The sequence below is a fragment of the Oncorhynchus mykiss genome, chromosome 27 (genome assembly GCF_013265735.2).
Source record: "Oncorhynchus mykiss isolate Arlee chromosome 27, USDA_OmykA_1.1, whole genome shotgun sequence".
Lineage (NCBI taxonomy): Eukaryota > Metazoa > Chordata > Actinopteri > Salmoniformes > Salmonidae > Oncorhynchus > Oncorhynchus mykiss.
The window spans coordinates 21268792-21288754 of NC_048591.1; the positions used below are offsets into that span (position 1 = coordinate 21268792).

Consider the following 19963-nt stretch of genomic DNA (forward strand, 5'->3'; position numbering starts at 1 on the left):
ATATAGGGATATCTTCTGTATACCAGCCCTACCTTGTCACAACACAACTGATTGGCTCAAATGCATTAAGAAGGAAAGAAATTCCACAAATTTACTTTTAGCAAGGCACACATGTTAATTGAAATGCATTCCAGGTGGCTACCTCATGAAGCTGGTTGAGAGAATGCCAAGAGTGTGCAAAGCTTTCATCAAGGCAAAGGGTGGCTACTTTAAAGAATCTCAAATATATTTTGATTTGTTGAACACTTTTTTGGTTACTACATGATTCCATATGTTATTTCATAGGTTTGATGTCTTCACTATTATTCTACAATGTAGAAAAAAGTAAAAAATAAGAAAAACCCTTGAATGAGGGTCTAAACTTTTGACTGGTACTGCATATTGCATATGGCACCATGATTCGACTGAGCTTAACACGTGATGAATAACTAGCTCTATCGGCTGTCTGCTTTTCAAGACTGTTCCTTGAATATTTACAATTTATTTATTTATTTGAATCAGCTGTGTAGTGCTGGGGCAAAAACATGCACCCAGGTGGGTGGGGGCCCCAGGGCTGAGTTTGGGAAACCCTGATCTAAAGTACATGGCATTCCAGAACTGTACAACCACAAGCTATTGAGTCTGGTGCAACTCACTTCAATGTACTGTATCTCATCCATCATCTAGCTCTTTTGTCATTCAAGCCTTGGATTGATTAGCAGTGGAAGGACAGATCCTTACTGAATGCTTCCCTCACCTGGCTGTCAGGTAACGGACCAAACACTCAGAGGTGCAGTGAACAGGATGTGCCACTGGAGTGGAGAATGGTTACCACGCTGAGAATCAAAAGGCACATCATTTTTATAATAACCACATGCGTGTCTATAATTCTATAAAAAACAAGAACATTGATTCAGTCAGTGTGTTTCCCTGTGAAGCCTAGGGTAGTATTTGTGGTCTGTACCCACAAATAATTTATCAGTCACTTGTCCTTCACTTTGTCTTCTGTAGTCTTGCCTCCAATTGACCTCTATGCAGAACGAATGTCTTTGCATCAATATTTTCCCCTAATCAATATTACTGCTCAGTTGCTGAACTACACTACACTCAGGTTGTCGCGTAGTGTTTGCACTCGAGTACTGAAAAGATCCCAAGCAGCACATACTGTATATAACATGCTGCCTCCGAGGTTAATTAATTTGCCAGCCAATATCTGTCCCTACATTGCTACACCTCCAAACAGGAACAACCTTAATGAAATCTTAATGGCCAATTGCCCAAATAATATGTGGTGGGCTCCACCCACTGTAACTGTCCATGGTTTTGAAACAATAGCTACACATTTGACTGCATTGTCAAAGACATGGTTAAGTAATCACAAAACTATTGAACGTGATCAGGATACAATGAAACGTTTAATCATTGGCTTGATTATACATTGACTATATTAAAATGTCCAAGTTTACTGGACACCTTTAAAAGGGACACTTCAGCATTTTGGTAACGAGGCCCTTTAGCTACTTGCCGGGAGTCAATTATAACTTTGATCTGTTAACCATAAACTTCCAGTCATCGCGCTAACTACTAGCAACTTCAAGTCATTACACCAACGCTAGTTAGCGGTAGCTCACGAAACTACCAACTTCCCCCACATAATGGTATCAAGTGAATCGGACTCTGGGAGAGTAGATCTAGGGCCTCATTGCCGAAATATCCCTTTAGTGAAGTGCAATTGAGTTCAGGTGCCCATGAACTGAGAACAATAAGAGGTACGTCTGTGCAAATCATACAGCAATTTGCATTATACTATAAACAGAAACAACCAACATAGCAAATACAGTAAAAAAAATGTAACCACTAATGATTAATATTTTCTTACAATTTGAAAGTCTACAAAAGGACCTGAACGCCAACATTCAGTCCTTTGTTGCACAGCCAGAATAGGTTCAAGTGTGGATGGTGTCAACCCTCTGCAAATGGAACCTCCAAGCATCTAAACAAGTTAGCATAGGAACTCTACTAGCTTGGAATACAAATAGCAATAGAAAAATGCCAGATGACAGTCCAGCTCATGAAATAAGATTGTGAGATAATGGGATCGATAACAGCAGTTGCAAATCTGGGACGACATGTCCAAATACACTGCGCTAGGCTCACTTGTACCTCTGGCAATATACAGGTATTACAAACTGCTGTAGTACTTCAACATCTTGAGCAACTAAACACATTTAAAATGACAGGACAGAAGTCACTAAAAACAAAACAGCTCTGGGGGAAAGCAGATGCACAACTACAATCTCTAGCTTTCCTTTATTATACAATCAAAGGCCACTGTTAAAGCATTTACAAATTAATTATAACAAAATGTAGCATTAACAAAAATCTTCCAGTTGCATTTTATGGAAACAAGTGAAAAGTAATATTTTTACTGTAACATATACACATTAAATATGGTACATCTTAGTCCATGCAGTTGCGCACAGCCAGTTGTGTATCATGGTATGTTTTAATTTTAATATTTGAAGTGTATGGGAAGTTGTGACATCAGCCACCAGTGCATTACAGTCCATGTTGGGAAGAGAGGCACTCCAGGCCTCAACGAGAACTCAGCCAGACTTGAAGAGGAGGATGGCCACCTGCCCTAAGTAGAAGTAGATGAAATGCTTTGTCTCATGAGTGACGTAGCTGCCGAAGTTCCTTCCAACAATGCAATGCCATGTAGGGTTATACTTCTTGTCAAATTCCTATAGGGATTTAAAAAGCAGGGCTTTAGTAATCAATGACTGCATGAGGAAGAAAATGACCTCATGGCATGCACATCTTGCAGCCTAGCCTGGTCATCGTATTTAAACAGCTTGCACCATGGAAGACATCACTCTAATTGGAATACATAGGCCAAAGGCCTGACAACACAGTATTCACATTTCACCTTCTTTATGTAGGCTGCAATGTCCTTTTCTATATTGTACTTCTCCATGGCCTGGGTAGCACAGTCCACTGCATCCTGCTGCATGTCCTCAGACATGTCAGCATTCTTGATTACTGCCTTCCTGTCAGTCATGCCTGCAAACAAGGACAACAAAAATAAACAAGTCTAAACTAACATAATTACAGATACAAAATGACAAGTTTAGTGAGGTGATAAAGCCGGAATTTCACAGGTAACACGTGCAGCTATGATTGGTTTATCCCGTCTTCACCGTACCGTGCGGTTTACGACGAAAGTCAAAGGATAGGCCAATCAAATGCAGATATGATACAATGTTGCAATCAACGCGGTTCTATCAGTGTTTCCGAATGTACTGGGATAATAGCTGGTCTATATTTCGGCACCAGATTACGTTGAGTGATTTGAGTGCTGGTTAGGTACAATACAAATAGGTTGCGGAAGAAACTCGATACAGGTATAATTAAAAACCACATGGCGACATTACATTTATACAATTAGGAATCTGTCCCCTGATATGCACAATTCTAGTCTATTTCAAACATCCAGATACATCAACTATTAGTTTAATTTCTACATATAATTCCTTTAAATTTTGGATGATTTAACGGGTCCGAGGGTGATCGGATTCGTACCAATAGCCTGCAGGTGGTAGTGATTGCGCATTAGTTCATTATTTCGATTTAAATTCACAATAGAAAGTAGGCTACCTTGTACGAGAAACTTCGCTTCAATTAGACAACCTGAATCACCACCATCCATGCAAGTCAAGTGTGAGTGCGTGCAGGCTACTAAACATTGTCGCTCACCTTATTTAGGAGATGCTGATACTATCCCCTTCGTAATCAAGTAATTCCCCTTAGTGGATATCAAGCTTTGCTTACTTGATGGATCGTGCTGCGACAAATTATTTTACAAGATTTACTCAAAGCAAATATGTGGGGAAACTGCCCTCGTAAAATACCTCCCCCGCCCTACACAACTTATCCTGCCATTGGCTGAGCTGCCACCTCTTCTTGTGTTTTGAGCATTTTCTAGCAGCTCTTCTCTGCCAGCATCTTATTTCATCCCACAATGCATCGTTAACAATACACGGTGAGGTAGAGAAGGCCTCCTCACAAACTCAGCTGTACGGAGTATGTATTATGCTCGATGTGTTAGTTTATTGATATCAGCACCAATGAATGTATGAGAGATTATATAGGCTGATATTCATTTCATAAAAATATAATCCATGTTTCTGTGTGAGATGTATATAAACATCTGCTTGGAATGACATTTCCTCACTACCGCATACAACTCTTAATAGGCTCTTATCATCACTTATTTCAGAGTTTATATTCAGTTATTTCTTGATTAAACCTAGTCCTGGACTAAAACATACAGTAAATTATGAATCTCCATTGAAAGTTTAGTCCAGGACTAAAATTAATCTGTGTCCGGGAAACCGCCCCACGATGTAAAATGTAATACAATGGAGTAGATGGTTTACTGGGGTTTTCAATTAGGTCTACAACTAAGCATTTATCTTCTCTTATTACATCATAGGGCCATGAAAATCAGCTTTAACATTCATTCAAAAGGAAAAAAAGAAAAACCAGGTGTCTTTTCAGGATTTTATTGAAAATGCTAAACTGAAAGAGTAAAGTAAATTTAATAAAGACAGACTAACTATACTAAATATAATCCCCAACCATCCCACATTTTAATGCCTTATTTACCAGACTCCTTGCATCCTTTGATCCAACTTCCTGGTCCTCAGTTTCCTTTTCTTACTCCAAAAACGTAAATAATCCTTATCCTTTGACTCTGCGCATATTTACCGCTCAAAAATTGAAATAAACTGGGCCATTCAAAAAGTTGCATCTAGGATTCCTTAATTAGTTCAATTGATTTGATTCCTGGAAAATGGATCCCGTTCCAAGCATCCATTCTTGCCTATTCCTTCCCTAAACGCTCCTCTGATCCGTCTCCAAGGATTGGGATCCACTGAGCCACTCCTCCAATCAAAACCTTGAAATACCAGGAAAAAAATCAGAGGGAAACCATTAGAATCATGTCTGATTTGGGCCCAGCCCACTTCTTATATTGTGCACTCATGACATGTCACTACTAATGATCAATTTTTTTATTTTTTTTTCAATATTTCTCAATGTTTGAGCTGAAACAAGCCCAGAGCCCCTGTCTAATTAAACCAGCATCTATAAAATAAAAAAGATAAAGGGTTCCTATGTAACATTAAAGTTGAAAAGGTACACCTCAGGACATTTGTCCTGGCACAAAACCAAATACATGCACTGTTTATCAGTGCTTAAATAAGGTTGCCAAACAATAAGTATAGATGATATAGAAAATTGTGCTACATTCAAGAGACAATCATGCATCTTGTAGCAACCATTTTATCGATAGATGCAAATAATCAAGACTAAAGCATACCATTGCCTCGACCTGACTCCTCCTAAGATGTCCTATCCTGATCAAACAAATGAAATGTGCTCCACAACTTTTATTCCAAATCACTCTTTAATCCTTATCTTCAGATGTCTAAAGGAAGACACAAGGGTAAAACAGTTTAGCAATAAACTCCCGCCATCCCATGAAAAAGTACATCTCAATTTTCCAACACTTACAAAAACATTGATCTCATTAAAAAGAACAACCGGGTTTCAAGTGTTGCAAAAATTGACAGAGACAATCGGTAAATCAAAATTAATTGAAAGGGATCAAAACAAAAGGACTAAAGTAGGGAGGGTCAGGGGAGGGAGGAAAGGTGATACACCTACATACCACGACTTTCCACTAGGACATCAGGAGATGCAATGCAAAAATTCAAATCTATAGTTGACTTCTGGAAAAACTCAAAAGGGGGTAAAAACAAGTGGAGAGGGGAACTGTTTACAGGGGATCCACCAAAAGGGCAACATAGTTTAGGAACGGGAGCGAGAGCGGCTATGGCGTGGAGAGTAGCGAGGAGATCCTCTGCCACCACGGGTACCACCACCGCGAGAGTTGCTGCGGCTGCGACTGGCTGCGCTGCGGCTCCTGCTTCGACTGCGGCTCCTGGAACGTGATCTTCCATAGCTCGGGCTGCGGGGACCATCTACTTTCACGCGAACGTAAGCGGTCTCTCCCTGGTAGACACACAAAAAGAACTGGACGTTGAAACGAAAAGCATTTCCACCTCAAACGGTTCCTTCCATTGCATCAAAACAAGCCTCAGTTCTTGAAAGGCTGCACAAGTAGTCACTGGATTGAAAGTGGGGAAAGGTTGAGGGGAAAGAATCAAGTGTTATTAGTCACTTTAGTTATCTTTAACAAAAATATAATCATATCCTTACAATCAAATCCATGAACCACCAATCAAACCTGAAAGCATACCTCGTGTGATCGGAATTTGGTGTTATCCAGCTTTCGAACGGCGTAGGTCATGTCTTCTTTGCGCACAAACTCCACAACCCCAGTTCCATCTCTGAAAACGTCAGCATAACATACATCCCCAGCCTCACGCATGTGATCCTTGAGGTCCTGCCAGCTGCCACTCTGGGGAAGCCCTTTGGAGAGAAGAGCATATAAATTAGATATGTTTTACTCAATGATAACTTTCAACACTTTGCTCAATGGTACAAACTTGCTCAATAGATCTGTGGCATAGCAGTATAATTCAGAGTCTGCACAGATAATAACTAAACCAGGCTGGTTCTACCCCACCAGAAACAATGAACTAATGTAGAAGACATGGATATGAATTAACTATCAATATTTAGTGGAACAAAAGACCACCGCTTCCGTCTTGTGAAAAAGTAACCAGCCAATCAGCCTCTGCAGAGTACCCAAAAACCAGATGTTCCAGCGATACTCCATCTTAACTCCTCCTCCACATTTACTGGATTGGTTGAACAGTGCAGAAGAGGTCTGCCCAACAGTTTATTTTCCTTCTCGCCAAGACCCGAGGTGCGTTCAGTTCACTTCGACGTTTGATACATTCTTGAACTAAGTTACGTTTGCTGGGTATGGCGAGTATATAAAAGGGCAGTGGCCATGTTCACAGCGTTCCCCAACCCCTCCCAGTTTTTCAACTGGTCATACTGCAGCCCAGTATGTAGGGGACCTAGTTTCAGGCGATTACTTTACACCTGCTATGTTAACACAGGGAGTCCATTTGTTAGTGAAATACAGAAGACCACCAGCACAGTGCTGTTGAAATATTAAAGACTGGTAAGTTACCAGTGACGTATATCAACTAGAGGTTGACCGATTACAAATGTGCATAACAATCGGTAACCGGCATTTTTGGAAGCCGATTATATTGCAATCCACAAGGCGACTTCATGGGAGGCTGACCAACTGTTACGCGAGTGCCGCAAGGAATAAGTTTAATGCTAGCTAGCTACTTATCGTATAAAAAACAATCCATCTTAACATAATCACTAGTTAACTACACATGGTTGATGATATTACTAGTTTAAAACTAGCTTGTCCTGCATTGCATATAATCAATGCGGTGCCTGTTAATAACCTCTTGAAGCTAGGGGCACTATTTTTATGTTTGGAAAAATAACATTCCCAAAGTAAACGGCCTATTTCTCAGGACCAGATGCTAGAATAGGCATATAATTGACAGATTAGGATAGCAAACACTAAAGTTTCCAAAACTGTCAAAATATTGTCTGTGAGTATAACAGAACTGATATTGCAGGCAAAACCCTGAGAAAAATCAAACCAGGAAGTGGCTTCTATTTTGAAAACTCCATGTTCCATACCCTCCCATTGCTCCATTTAAAGGGATATCAACCACATTCCTTTTCCTATCGCTTCCTCGAGGTGTCAACAGTCTTCAGACATAGTTTCAGGCTTTTATTTTGAAGAATGAGCGTGAATGACCACATTGCGTAAGTGGATAGGTGGGGGCTCTCAGAGTGAGTTGTGCGCAAAAGAGAAAGGCGGCCATTGTTACTCCCGGTCCTAGTGAAAAGCCAACTGTCCCGGTTGATATATTATCGAATAGATATTTGAAAAACACCCTGAGGATTGATTATAAAAAACATTTGACATGTTTATGTGGACATTATATATATAATTTGGAATTTGTGTCTGCGTTGTCGTGACCGCTCTTTCCGGTGGATTCCTGGGCATAACGCACCAAACTAACAGAAGTATTTGGATATAAAAAATATCTTTATGGAACAAAAGGAACATTTGTGGTCTAACTGGGAGTCTCGTGAGTGAAAACATCCGAAGAACAAAGGTAAACGATTAATTTGATTGCTTTTCTGATTTTCGTGACCAAGTTGCCTGATGCTACACAAACACTTGTATTGCTTTCGCTGTAAAGCATAATTTCAAAAGCTGAGACAACAGGTGGATTAACAAAAGGCTAAGCTGTGTTTTGCAATATTGCACTTGTGATTTCATTAATATTTTCTAGTAATATTATTTGACAGTGGCGCTATGCTGTGGGACAGCATTTTTTTAATGAAACCTGTGAAATTGGTGTTCATATTTGCTCTTTGCACTGAGTATTCCTCACTCTACCAGAGTAAGATCGATGTGACATTGTATTGCAAACAAGTACGGGAAAGTCCTGAGGGCGTTTTACGGTCATCAGATGTCCTTGGGCGGAAGGTACGTCTTTCCTTCCCCTCCTATGTTCCAGAATGCCCTGACTAGAAGTAAGTCTGGGACACTCAAATTAGTGTGTTACATTTGGTACTGTTGCATAAGATTGGTACTTTAAATTAATGGGTTTAACATGCTATGCTGTCATTTTCTTCTGAAAATAAGAATTAGCATATTAAGTAGTTAATTTGCATAAAGTCAAAAGTAAATTGTTACATACGCTGTTTCACAAAGCACAAATATTTGTTCATATGACAACCCTACCGTAAAACTATTTGTCTTAAATTATTGTAATTATGTATGCCGTACTGCCTCATTTGCATAATATCACAGTTTATTTGAATCTACTCTGTTCTACATCAGCCCTAAAAATGTCATTAGAATATGACAACCCTATCTTGAGGTATTGGACAGATCGTGTTGAAATTAAGTCTCCAGACAGATGATTCTGTGCCATCATTGACCAGGGGCGACCCTTTTCGATCACTTGAAAATGAGACCTCAGCAACGGTAAGTCTCCAACGTAGTTACACAACTCACCTGAGACAATGACCCTGTACTCGGAGCGTCTGGATGGCGGCCCGTATCTGCCTCTAGGGGCGCCACCAACCCCCCCACCACCACCAAAGCCGCCTCTCCCCCCACCCCTGCCGCTCCGAGGGAATTCAACTCGCAGCCGATAACCGTCGTAGTCATAGCCGTCTCGTCCGTACACTGCATCGTCGGCATCCCTGAAAAAGTGATAGAAAATGTTAGTTAAACAATCGTCCACACAGCAAACTGTGGCGTAACTCATTAGCCGGCTAAACTCAACAATTTACTTTAACTCGTGGCGTTTAGTTGGCTAGACACAAACAAAGACAACTTCACAATGTGCCACTGCAGAAAGAGACGAAACCAGCGGTCAAGCCAATTAACGTTACATTCTTAAAACGAAAATGGCTAGTTACGTTAACGTTAGTTACATGTGCAAACTAAGTCAACGTTGCATGAGCATAGATATTCAAGTTACAGTATAGTAACGTTAGAGCAGTGCACGAGTTGCTAACAAGCTAGCCTTTAGCTACCTGGGATCTTCAAATTCGATAAAGGCAAAGGGAGGTCCTCCTCTCCGATTTTTCAAGTCGATGTCGCGAATCGCCCCGTATTTGTAAAAGACGTCCTCGACATCTTTGGTGCGAATATCAGGGGGTAGATTTCCGACGTAAATACGGCAATCGTTATTTCCTGCAGGGCCTCGCACGACGCCTCCCGACATGTTAGCTAGTTTATTTTAGCGTTAGGTTGAAATTAAAAGCGAGTTCTCAAAACGGTATTTAAGTAGATCACAACCGATTAGAAAACCATATGAGTATAGTGCATAAACACGAAATAAGGTATCAATCGCGCTTAAAGCTGTCTACTAGCTAGCTACACTTCTCCCGGTGCAGAACCGCGCTTCTTCGCGAGGGCATTCATGAGAATACCGGAAATGTACCCAGTAGAGAACTCTAGAAATGCCTACCTCCGCCAAACAAAATAGTCCACAGGGCTCATCTGTAAAAGAGACTAGGCTACTGCAACAGTTTCCTTTGCCCTAAACACTCACATTGGTGCCACAAGAGAGAAGATGTTGAATGTGTGGAGTTTTTAGTTTGCAATATTTGATCTATAGGCTAAGATAGCTTAATCAACTGTTTATTGATTGGGGGGTTTGAATAGTGTGAGAAGACAATATATTTGGTGAGAATCACAATGTTGGGTACAAAATCAATTTTTTTATTTCACCTTTATTTAACCAGGTAGGCTAGTTGAGAACATGTTCTCATTTACAACTGTGACCTGGCCAAGATAAAGCAAAGCAGTGTGACACAGACAACACACAGAGTAAACAATAAACAAGCCAATAACACAATAAACAAGTCAATTACACAGTAGAAAAAAAAGAAGTCTATATACAGTATTCTAGCTCTTAAAGGGGCAGTAGCCTACATTGGGTGTACAATTTTCAATTACAGCATTATTTATTCTGCAGTTATTCGGTTGCTATTTATTCTGTTAGCAATTAAATGTACACGTTAATAGTATATTCTGATTACAATTATTATGTCGGATATTTTAATGAAATGCAATCTATTAGCTTCCAAAATGTAAGTAGGTATATCTAGCTGTCCGATAACACATTCTGATTGAATGGCTTGTCCTGCACTTTGTAAAAACCCAGAGTGCATGTTGGAAAAAGATTTTGGTTCCTTTCTAAACAAATCAATGTGAATGCAAAGAGGACTCAGTCCACAAAATAGGTGAAGTGAACAGGCTAAATAGTGTAGTCCTCATTCAGAGGCAAGGGCAGTGTGAATACAAAAATAAATTAGTTCTTTAGCTTTTTTTTGTTCACCCTAAAGAGGACTGAGATGCGTTCTTTTTAAAGAGGAATATGTGAAAACACCCTAATATATCATCATCAACTACTCTTAAGCCAGTAGATGGTGCCATGGACCATGGTATGGGAAAGCAAATCAGATGACACGCTACAAGTAGCCTACTAGTTCATGGGTGAGGATAAATTAACTAAGAATTCTGTTAAAATCAAGAACTGTATAACAGAGTTTGACTACTGTAGAAAATAATGTACAAATCATGCAATGTGTAGGTAGGCCTACTCTTTGGTGCAGTTAAAAAATATATATATTTGTGAGTAGGCCTAGTCTTCATGGACAGACTATGGAGCATGAGCATCTGACCAAATTATGGGATATTTTAATTCTGGTTTAACCAAGATTAATTTATGAGAAATAAAACCAGAATTACCAGATTGTTTCAACTCAACACAATTTATTGTTATTACTTTTGCACTACAGTATTTGATAATCAGTTGCATAGAGAACAATACTTAGCTAAGTCACAAAAATAACATTTTTCCAACAACACTATTTACTGTAAGTCCAGCTGTCCATTAGTTCATCCAAAACCACGTCTTTGGAACCTTCTGCCTCTATGCAAGAACACACACACAATTTCTACAAAATAGTAACTTCACACAGCTATTTTGTTTTGACACACATATCCCATCATTAATCCAGAATTTGGAATGGCAATATGGTCTTTTCAAGAAAGCTAGAATTCTCCATTCTCGTCACACACAATAGGCCTACACCACGCCCCCTATCTAATGCTTAGTGCAGCAGTTTGGAAAGTGGCTTTACATGGCAAAAGTTGATTCTGGATCTCATCAAAATAAATAATGAAACAACCAAACATCAGTTAGGTTTCATTTTGCTACTACCACAAGAATATGTTGTCATCTCAAAGGTTACAATAATATTGTTGAAAGTGTCTAATCAAAGGACATCCGTTAATGACTAATTTCATTAGACCCTTACATCTAGTGGGTCCACCAATGTGCAACATTTTTTAATAACAAGTGTGTACACTCAAGTAACTATATTATAACTCCTAGAATACAGATTGTAGACAGCACATGCCTGTGATTGGCCACTGGTATAGCAGTGACAGTGGACGATGCTATTGGTTAGCCAAAGCTGTAATGTGAGGCATCACTGGCTCTTCAGTATGCATGATTGGCCACATAGATCTGGTCAGATTCACTGTCCCCGCCACCAGTGTACTTCCCCTGACAGGCCAAGCCATTCACCTGATAGTGAGAGAAAGGGGATGGGGGTATGAGGGGCAAACACACAAACACTGTTAGGGGTGAAACTCACTTCATGTCAGCTGAATACATAGATCACTTCCTCAGATGACCGTTCCACACGGAAAATGGTGAAATGCAAAAATATATATATGTTCCTCTACAACACTAAGTGCTAAAAGATTGATCATGAGGCTGAAAACATAGTGATGTACATGCCTCTGCTCTCTTGATAAACTGCTCAGTGGCAGCACTCTCATTCTCTTTATGTCCACGCCAGGTTTTGAGTGCGGAGACCTGAAGGGCTCGGCCGTACGAGAAGGTGAGGGCCCAGGGCTTCACCAGGGAGCAGTTGTTGATGGCATTCAGGTGGACAGAGGCCTCCTCTTCACTCTGACCCCCAGAAAGGAACGTTACTCCTGCACACACAGAAAATAAATAGAAATCGCTGTGAGTGAACAGTTAATGGATTTCTATCAGCACCATAAGTGCTTTACAAACTGCCAATAAATTAATATATGTTCATAATGCCAAATCACTGGTATAGTGACTGAATCTGACACAGGTGTTACATGTACTCTCTTTCTGAGCTTCATTGAGAGTGAGAGGCAATATAACTGGTCAATGGCCTATGACCTTACCCGTGACAGCAGGAGGGACGGTGCGGCGCAAGGCTGTAACCGTTGCCATGGCAACCTCCTCTGCGCTGTATTTGGTGGGGCAGCTGTGGCCAGGAGTGGCCATATTGGGCTTGAGCAGAGTGCCCTCCAGGTACACATGATGGTCAGACATGGCCTTGTACAATGCAGCTAGCACCTGCACAACACAGGGGAACACATGGAACATAATAAACTGGCAATGTTAGAAATACATTTACATACTAACAGGTTAAGAGTTGGGGTACGGTCCCACCTTCTCTGTGACATACTGACAACGCCTCAGATCATGATCTCCATCAGACAAAATCTCTGGCTCCACAATAGGCACAATCCCATGCTGGGTGAAAGAAAAATGACATAATCCGCATGATTAGAAGGCGTTGCTGATGTTACCTCCTGCAATTATGATATTTCATCATACCTGATATTGTGCCTTTCATCTGCATTTGTGGAGTCCTTACCTGCTGGCAAATGCTTGAATATCGAGCCAGGACATTTGCATTCTCTTCAATGGACAGTTTAGAGGGGGTGGTCTCACTGATCTTGAACACACAGCGCCACTTAGCAAAGTTTGCTCCATCCTTCTTATACTGAACACAGCGTTCTGAGAGCCCATCCAGTCCTATAGGATGAAAAATAAATTAAGAAGGCTGGTAAGGATTGGGATTCACCAATGAGTGGCAGACTACATTTTGTAACTGTCAAATTCAGATAGTTATGATGATCAGATTGACTAGAACCCAAGGGGTCTTAGCCCTACCCTGAGTGGTAGATTCTCCATTGGTTCCTGCCAAGGGGACAACACCCTTGTCAACCTGAAGAAAAAGATAAAGCAGATCAAAAATAAGAATCCCTCCCCTTCACACTGATCTTCTCCATGTCTTAAAACCAGCTTATTTTCCTCCAGATGGTGTTGATATTAATAGCAGCCATTCAACCCATAGCACTGCACCATCTACCCCATCAGGGGTAGAACTCCTGATCCGAGTGTATCTGTGCTACCTTTTGGCCTCTAATGTTGAAACCTGTTCCCTTCTTGGAACTGTCTATTGGAGCATATCAAGTAGCCTTATGTTCTACATTCTCATTCCTTCCCTCGATAATGTTATATACAGTAGAAGTAGGGTCGAGAGGTATTCTTGCCCAAGCTAAAGACCAGAGACATAAAACATACTTCAGATATCACCATTGGCCCCTATGACCGCTTTGCTCGTACAGTACCTTGATTCCCACAGTGATGCCCCTGTCCTTGATCATCTTGACAAAGGGTGTGCCATCATCAGCGTGCTGGTACAGCGTCTCATGGAAGAAGATGACTCCTCCGATGCAGCTGTTGATGCGGTCGTCAGCCCTGAAGAGGATCTGGCGGTACTGCCGGCGGTTCTCCTCAGTGTTCTCAACCCCTATCTGGTTAAGGCGCTTTGCCATGCTGCCTGTTTCCAGGAACATTAGAAACAAACATGTTCACACTCTGGTAAACCTACATTTATAAAAACTGAATAATCTATTGGATACCATCCTGTACCACTGCTTTGTAGAGGGTTTTGGCAAGCACTACTGGAAATTAACATTTGTCTGATTTCTTGAAAGTAGGTCCCACTGTTATTGTTAATACCATACATACAGTGCCTTGCGAAAGTATTCGGCCCCCTTGAACTTTGCGACCTTTTGCCACATTTCAGGCTTCAAACATAAAGATATAAAACTGTATTTTTTTGTGAAGAATCAACAACAAGTGGGACACAATCATGAAGTGGAACGACATTTATTGGATATTTCAAACCTTTTTAACAAATCAAAAATGGAAAAATTGGGCGTGCAAAATTATTCAGCCCCTTTACTTTCAGTGCAGCAAACTCTCTCCAGAAGTTCAGTGAGGATCTCTGAATTATCCAATGTTGACCTAAATGACTAATGATGATAAATACAATCCACCTGTGTGTAATCAAGTCTCCGTATAAATGCACCTGCACTGTGATAGTCTCAGAGGTCCGTTAAAAGCGCAGAGAGCATCATGAAGAACAAGGAACACACCAGGCAGGTCCGAGATACTGTTGTGAAGAAGTTTAAAGCCGGATTTGGATACAAAAATATTTCCCAAGCTTTAAACATCCCAAGGAGCACTGTGCAAGCGATATCAGACCACTGCAAATCTACCAAGACCTGGCTGTCCCTCTAAACTTTCAGCTCATACAAGGAGAAGACTGATCAGAGATGCAGCCAAGAGGCCCATGATCACTCTGGATGAACTGCAGAGATCTACAGCTGAGGTGGGAGACTCTGTCCATAGGACAACAATCAGTCAGTCGTATATTGCACAAATCTGGCCTTTATGGAAGAGTAGCAAGAAGAAAGCCATTTCTTAAAGATATCCATAAAAAGTGTCGTTTAAAGTTTGCCACAAGCCACCTGGGAGACACACCAAACATGTGGAAGAAGGTGCTCTGGTCAGATGAAACCAAAATTGAACTTTTTGGCAACAATGCAAAACGTTATGTTTGGCGTAAAAGCAACACAGCTGAACACACCATCCCCACCGTCAAACATGGTGGTGGCAGCATCATGGTTTGTGCCTGCTTTTCTTCAGCAGGGACAGGGAAGATGGTTAAAATTGATGGGAAGATGGATGGAGCCAAATACAGGACCATTCTGGAAGAAAACCTGATGGAGTCTGCAAAAGACCTGAGACTGGGACGGAGATTTGTCTTCCAACAAGACAATGATCCAAAACATAAAGCAAAATCTACAATGGAATGGTTCAAAAATAAACATATCCAGGTGTTAGAATGGCCAAGTCAAAGTCCAGACCTGAATCCAATCGAGAATCTGTGGAAAGAACTGAAAACTGCTGTTCACAAATGCTCTCCATTCAACCTCACTGAGCTCGAGCTGTTTTGCAAGGAGGAATGGGAAAAAATGTCAGTCTCTCGATGTGCAAAACTGATAGAGACATACCCCAAGCGACTTAAAGCTGTAATCGCAGCAAAAGGTGGCGCTACAAAGTATTAACTTAATTTTGCACGCCCAATTTTTCAGTTTTTGATTTGTTAAAAAAGTTTGAAATATCCAATAAATGTCGTTCCACTTCATGATTGTGTCCCACTTGTTGTTGATTCTTCACAAAAAAATACAGTTTTATATCTTTATGTTTGAAGCCTGAAATGTGGCAAAAGGTCGCAAAGTTCAAGGGGGCCGAATACTTTCGCAAGGCACTGTACATGTAGATTGTTACGTAATCATTTTCATTCCAACTGTTTTCCAGTGCAGAGAGAACATACAGAGCTCCCTACTAACCAACAGACTCATCAGCAGCCAGGATGCCCTTCCCTGGAGTGACGATACGAAGGGCAATCTCCTGGAGCTCCTGCTTCTGACCACTGGAGAGGGCTGGGAATTGGTGCGTCATCCTGAGAGATGGTCGATCACACAACCTGCATAGGGATATCAGATTGTGCACATATTTTCTGGTCTATATTGATCAATATTCACTCAGGGAAATATTTAGCTAGAGAAATACATCAACAGTAAGGTTATATCTCTCCCGTCCTTCCAAATCCCAGGGATTTTGGCAAAGTGGCTGTCCTTGTTGGCATATTGTCAACTGGGATTAGGAATGTGTGGACCTCTGTGCTGACTATGCAGACCACCAAACAAGGGGCCATGCAAGTCTTTATGTCCGGAAGGATTTACATTTTCTCTGTTGGGGTCTCATAAACAATCAAAAATAACTATTTAATAAGAAAAAGTCAAGGACTACACAGGCTGTATCACAACCGACCGTGATTAGGAGTCCCATAGGGCGGTGCACAATTGGCCCAGCATCATCCGGGTTTGGCCGATATTGTAAATAAGAATTTGTTTTTTAACTGACTTGCCTAGTTAAATAACATTTTTAAAATATAAGAATGACTGGATGCCAATGATGACAACCAATGGAGAAATCTGTCCAGCTTCTTTGTCCGAAATAGATACACCAACACATTTCCCTCATCGATTGTTGCTTGCTTGTTTTCAATCTCTTCAAGCATTTTCATTCCCCCAAAATGTATTCCTCTCAACTCCCTCTCTCTTTCCCACACTCTAAAGTACAGCTAAGAGACACAGTCAGAGCTGAAATATACAACTTTCTCAGCCAACAACTCAGTAATCCAGACAACCTTCGGCATGTGGTCACTGTTGAGGTGGGCGCTACTGACAAATATCCCAGGAGGTACAAGAAAGGTGAGGGAAATTTGTCAGTCTAAACCAGAGCTTTTTCAGATATATTACCCTGGTTCTGTGTAGCTGTAATAGCAATATCAAATAGGCAAGTGAAATAAAAAATGATGATGTAGTAATACATACAGTTGAAGTTGGAAGTTTACATACACTTGGAGTCAAGTGAAACTCATCTTTCAACCAATCCACAAGTTTCTTGTTAACAAACTGTAGTTTTGGCAAGTCAGTTAGGACATCTACTTTGTGCATGACACAAGTCATTTTTCCAACAATTGTTTACAGACAGAGTATTTCACTTATAATTCACTGTATCACAATTCCAGTGGGTCAGAAGTTTACATACACAAAGTTGACTGTGCCTTTAAACAGCTTGGAAAATTCCAGAAAATGATGTCATGGCTTTAGAAGCATCTGATAGGCTAATTGACATAATTTGAGTCAATTGTAGGTGTACCTGTGGATGTATTTCAAGGCCTACCTTCAAACTCAGTGCCTCCTTGCTTGACATTATGGGAAAATCCAAAGAAATCAGCCAAGAGTTCAGAAAAAAAATTGTAGACCTCCACAAGTCTGGTTCATCCTTGGGAGCAATTTCCAAACACCTGAAGGTACCACGTTCATCTGTACAAACAATAGTACGCAAGTATAAACACCATGGGACCACACAGCCGTCATACCACTCAGGAAGGAGACGCGTTTTGTGTCCTAGAGATTAGCGTACTTTGGTGCAAAAAGTGCAAATCAACCAGAACAACAGCAAAGGACCTTGTGAAGATGCTGGAGGAAACGGGTACAAAAGTATCTATATCCACAGTAAAACGAGTCCTATATCGACATAACCTGAGAGGCCGTTCAGCAAGGAAGAAACCAATTTTCCAACACTTTTTGTAGCAATGTCCTCTGGTCTGATGAAACAAAAATATAACTGCTTGGCCATAATGACCATTGTTATGTTTGGAGGAAAAAGCCAAAGAACACCATCCCAACTGTGAAGCATGGGGTGGCAGCATCATGTTGTGGGGGTGCTTTGCTGCAGGAGGGACTGGTGCACTTCACAAAATAGATGGCATTATGAGGTAGGAAACATCTCAAGACATCAGTCAGGAAGTTAAAGCTTGGTTGCAAATGGGTCTTCCAAATGGACAATGGCCAATAGCATACTTCCAAAGTTGTGGAAAAATGGCTTAAGGACAATAAAGTCAAGGTATTGGAGTGGCCATCACAAAGCCCTGACCTCAATCCTATAGAAAATGTGTGTGCAGAACTGAAAAAGCTCTTGTGAGCAAGGATGCCTACAAACCTGACTCAGTTACACCAGATTTGTCAGGAGGAATGGGCCAAAATTCACCCAACTTATTGTGGAAGGCTACACGAAATGTTTGATCCAAGTAAAACAATTTAAAGGCAATGCTACCAAAAACTAATTGAGTGTATGTAAACTTCTGACCCACTGGGAATGTGAAATAAATAAAAGCTGAAATAAATAATTCTCTCTACTATTATTCTGACATTTCACATTCTTAAAATTAAGTGGTGATCCTAACTGACCTAAGACAGGACATTTTTACTCTGATTAAATGTCAGGAATTGTGAAAAACTGAGTTTAAATGTATTTGGATAAGGTGTATGTAAACTTCCAACTTCAACTGTATCATTCACATAGAGGCTATATATTTATACTGTATGAGTACTGTTTATTGAAAGCAGGAGGCCACTAATCACACTTCCCACTTGCTGATGCAGCAGTGCTGACTACAGGGATCTGTGGGGGTAGTACAATGCACTTGTTGATTTGTGCATTCATATCACACCCCTTGATATTGGGTATGGCAAATCACCATGTAAACACAGACCACTCCACTGTCTGCAATAACCGAGGAAAAATACGACAATAGCCAGTAAAAATGTTTACCTTTCATGCATTGACCTATCATGTAACTCCAATCCACTCCTTTATATTGGTTTAGTGAATTAAAAACATCTTTAGTTTTCCAAGTAAAACATCAAAATCATTAACTTAATAGCATATCTGGGTCCCACTCATTACATATAGTTGAACATTTCTAAATATCATATTATCTATCATGTTTACTAAAGCTTGCTGAAATGAAAAGTGAATGTCAAGAAAACTTGAGAACCTTACCTGATAGGATGCAAATTCAGAATTCACTTGTTCACTGGAGAAGTGATGGCCACTGCAATGTCTGACAGACTGCTGCTCCCTTGTATCCCACTCAATACCTCTAGGGCGGGGCTTAACGATGGGGTGGGGCTTATTGATGGATAATAAATAAATATGGACGAATGCATTCAACCAGAGGAGGCTGGTGGGAGGAGCTATAGGAGAACAGGCTCATTGTAATGGCTGGAATGGTATCAATGGAATGGACTCAAACATGTTATTTCCATATGTTTGATGTGTTTGGTACCATTCCATTGATTCCATTACAGCCATTACAATGAGCTTGTCCTCCTACAGTTTCCTCCACCAGCCTCTGTATTCAACTAAAACTAATCCATCATTCCAAGTCATTACAATAATAACGATACACTTGTCTTGCAAGTTCAATCAATAATTAAGTGGATGAAATATTAAGCTAATTAATCATTCCAAACAACAGTTTTGTTTTTCTCTTAATTTTATATACATAGATGTTATATTTCATGAAGTCTGGCTACTTAAAACAGCACTATTGTGTACACCCAGGTTTATTACAGTATGTTGGCCCAATAACTTCTTCTGAAGCTATAATAACCCTTCAGCGCAACCTCATTTAAGGGTTAAACCACAACCCCGTTGCTCACTAATTTCTGCTAATTAGTTGGAATCATAGACTTATGTAATTGGGTTGAACTATGCCTAGGGCACATTTCTGAATCTCTTGGCAATTCGGACATCCCCTAAGACCCAGA

General features: G+C 40.5%; 3 protein-coding genes across 5 annotated transcripts; all 3 read right to left on the reverse strand.

Annotated features, from left to right (window-relative positions):
* Nucleotides 1-1375: 1375 nt before the first annotated feature.
* LOC110507765 (dynein light chain 2, cytoplasmic) lies at nt 1376-4785 on the reverse strand. 2 transcript variants are annotated; one of them, XM_021587992.2, is made up of 3 exons: nt 4648-4785; nt 2909-3042; nt 1376-2723 (listed from the first exon to the last, which is right to left on the reverse strand). In XM_021587992.2, exons 2-3 carry the CDS (start codon nt 3038-3040, stop codon nt 2586-2588), a joined length of 270 nt encoding a protein of 89 aa, XP_021443667.1. In that variant the 5' UTR covers nt 3041-3042; nt 4648-4785; the 3' UTR covers nt 1376-2585. The 2 variants fall into 2 exon arrangements, with proteins under 2 accessions (XP_021443667.1, XP_021443666.1); XM_021587991.2 differs by lacking the exon at nt 4648-4785 and adding an exon at nt 3736-4061.
* Nucleotides 4529-10025, reverse strand: LOC110507763 (serine/arginine-rich splicing factor 1B). Of its 2 annotated transcripts, XR_005039969.1 has the most exons (5): nt 9610-10025; nt 9083-9273; nt 6305-6477; nt 5363-6057; nt 4529-4939 (listed from the first exon to the last, which is right to left on the reverse strand). XR_005039969.1 is itself a non-coding variant. In XM_021587990.2 (4 exons), the coding sequence occupies exons 1-4, from the start codon at nt 9798-9800 to the stop codon at nt 5854-5856; spliced, it is 759 nt and encodes a 252-aa protein (XP_021443665.1). In that variant the 5' UTR covers nt 9801-10025; the 3' UTR covers nt 4529-5853. The 2 variants fall into 2 exon arrangements, 1 of the variants encoding a protein (XP_021443665.1); XM_021587990.2 differs by having other exon boundaries at nt 4529-6057.
* Nucleotides 10026-11336: 1311 nt separating this feature from the next.
* LOC110507766 (fructose-bisphosphate aldolase C) lies at nt 11337-19284 on the reverse strand. The gene is made up of 9 exons (XM_021587993.2): nt 19194-19284; nt 16127-16263; nt 14054-14265; nt 13593-13647; nt 13294-13454; nt 13086-13169; nt 12815-12989; nt 12393-12592; nt 11337-12176 (listed from the first exon to the last, which is right to left on the reverse strand). Exons 2-9 carry the CDS (start codon nt 16236-16238, stop codon nt 12090-12092), a joined length of 1086 nt encoding a protein of 361 aa, XP_021443668.1. The 5' UTR covers nt 16239-16263; nt 19194-19284; the 3' UTR covers nt 11337-12089.
* Nucleotides 19285-19963: the final 679 nt, after the last annotated feature.

Coding starts and splice junctions, on each gene's coding strand:
- LOC110507765 (XM_021587992.2), bottom strand. CDS start 3,040: ATGACTGACAGGAAGGCAGTAATCAAGAATGCTGACATGTCTGAGGAC. Junction 2,724..2,908: donor TTGCAGCCTACATAAAGAAG/GTGAAATGTGAA, acceptor AAATCCCTATAG/GAATTTGACAAGAAGTATAA.
- LOC110507766 (XM_021587993.2), bottom strand. CDS start 16,238: ATGACGCACCAATTCCCAGCCCTCTCCAGTGGTCAGAAGCAGGAGCTC. Junction 14,266..16,126: donor GGCTGCTGATGAGTCTGTTG/GTTAGTAGGGAG, acceptor TCCTGGAAACAG/GCAGCATGGCAAAGCGCCTT. Junction 12,593..12,814: donor CGTCCCTCCTGCTGTCACGG/GTAAGGTCATAG, acceptor CTGTGTGTGCAG/GAGTAACGTTCCTTTCTGGG.
- LOC110507763 (XM_021587990.2), bottom strand. CDS start 9,800: ATGTCGGGAGGCGTCGTGCGAGGCCCTGCAGGAAATAACGATTGCCGT. Junction 9,274..9,609: donor ATCGAATTTGAAGATCCCAG/GTAGCTAAAGGC, acceptor TCACTTTTTCAG/GGATGCCGACGATGCAGTGT. Junction 6,058..6,304: donor CCAAATTCCGATCACACGAG/GTATGCTTTCAG, acceptor TGTGTCTACCAG/GGAGAGACCGCTTACGTTCG.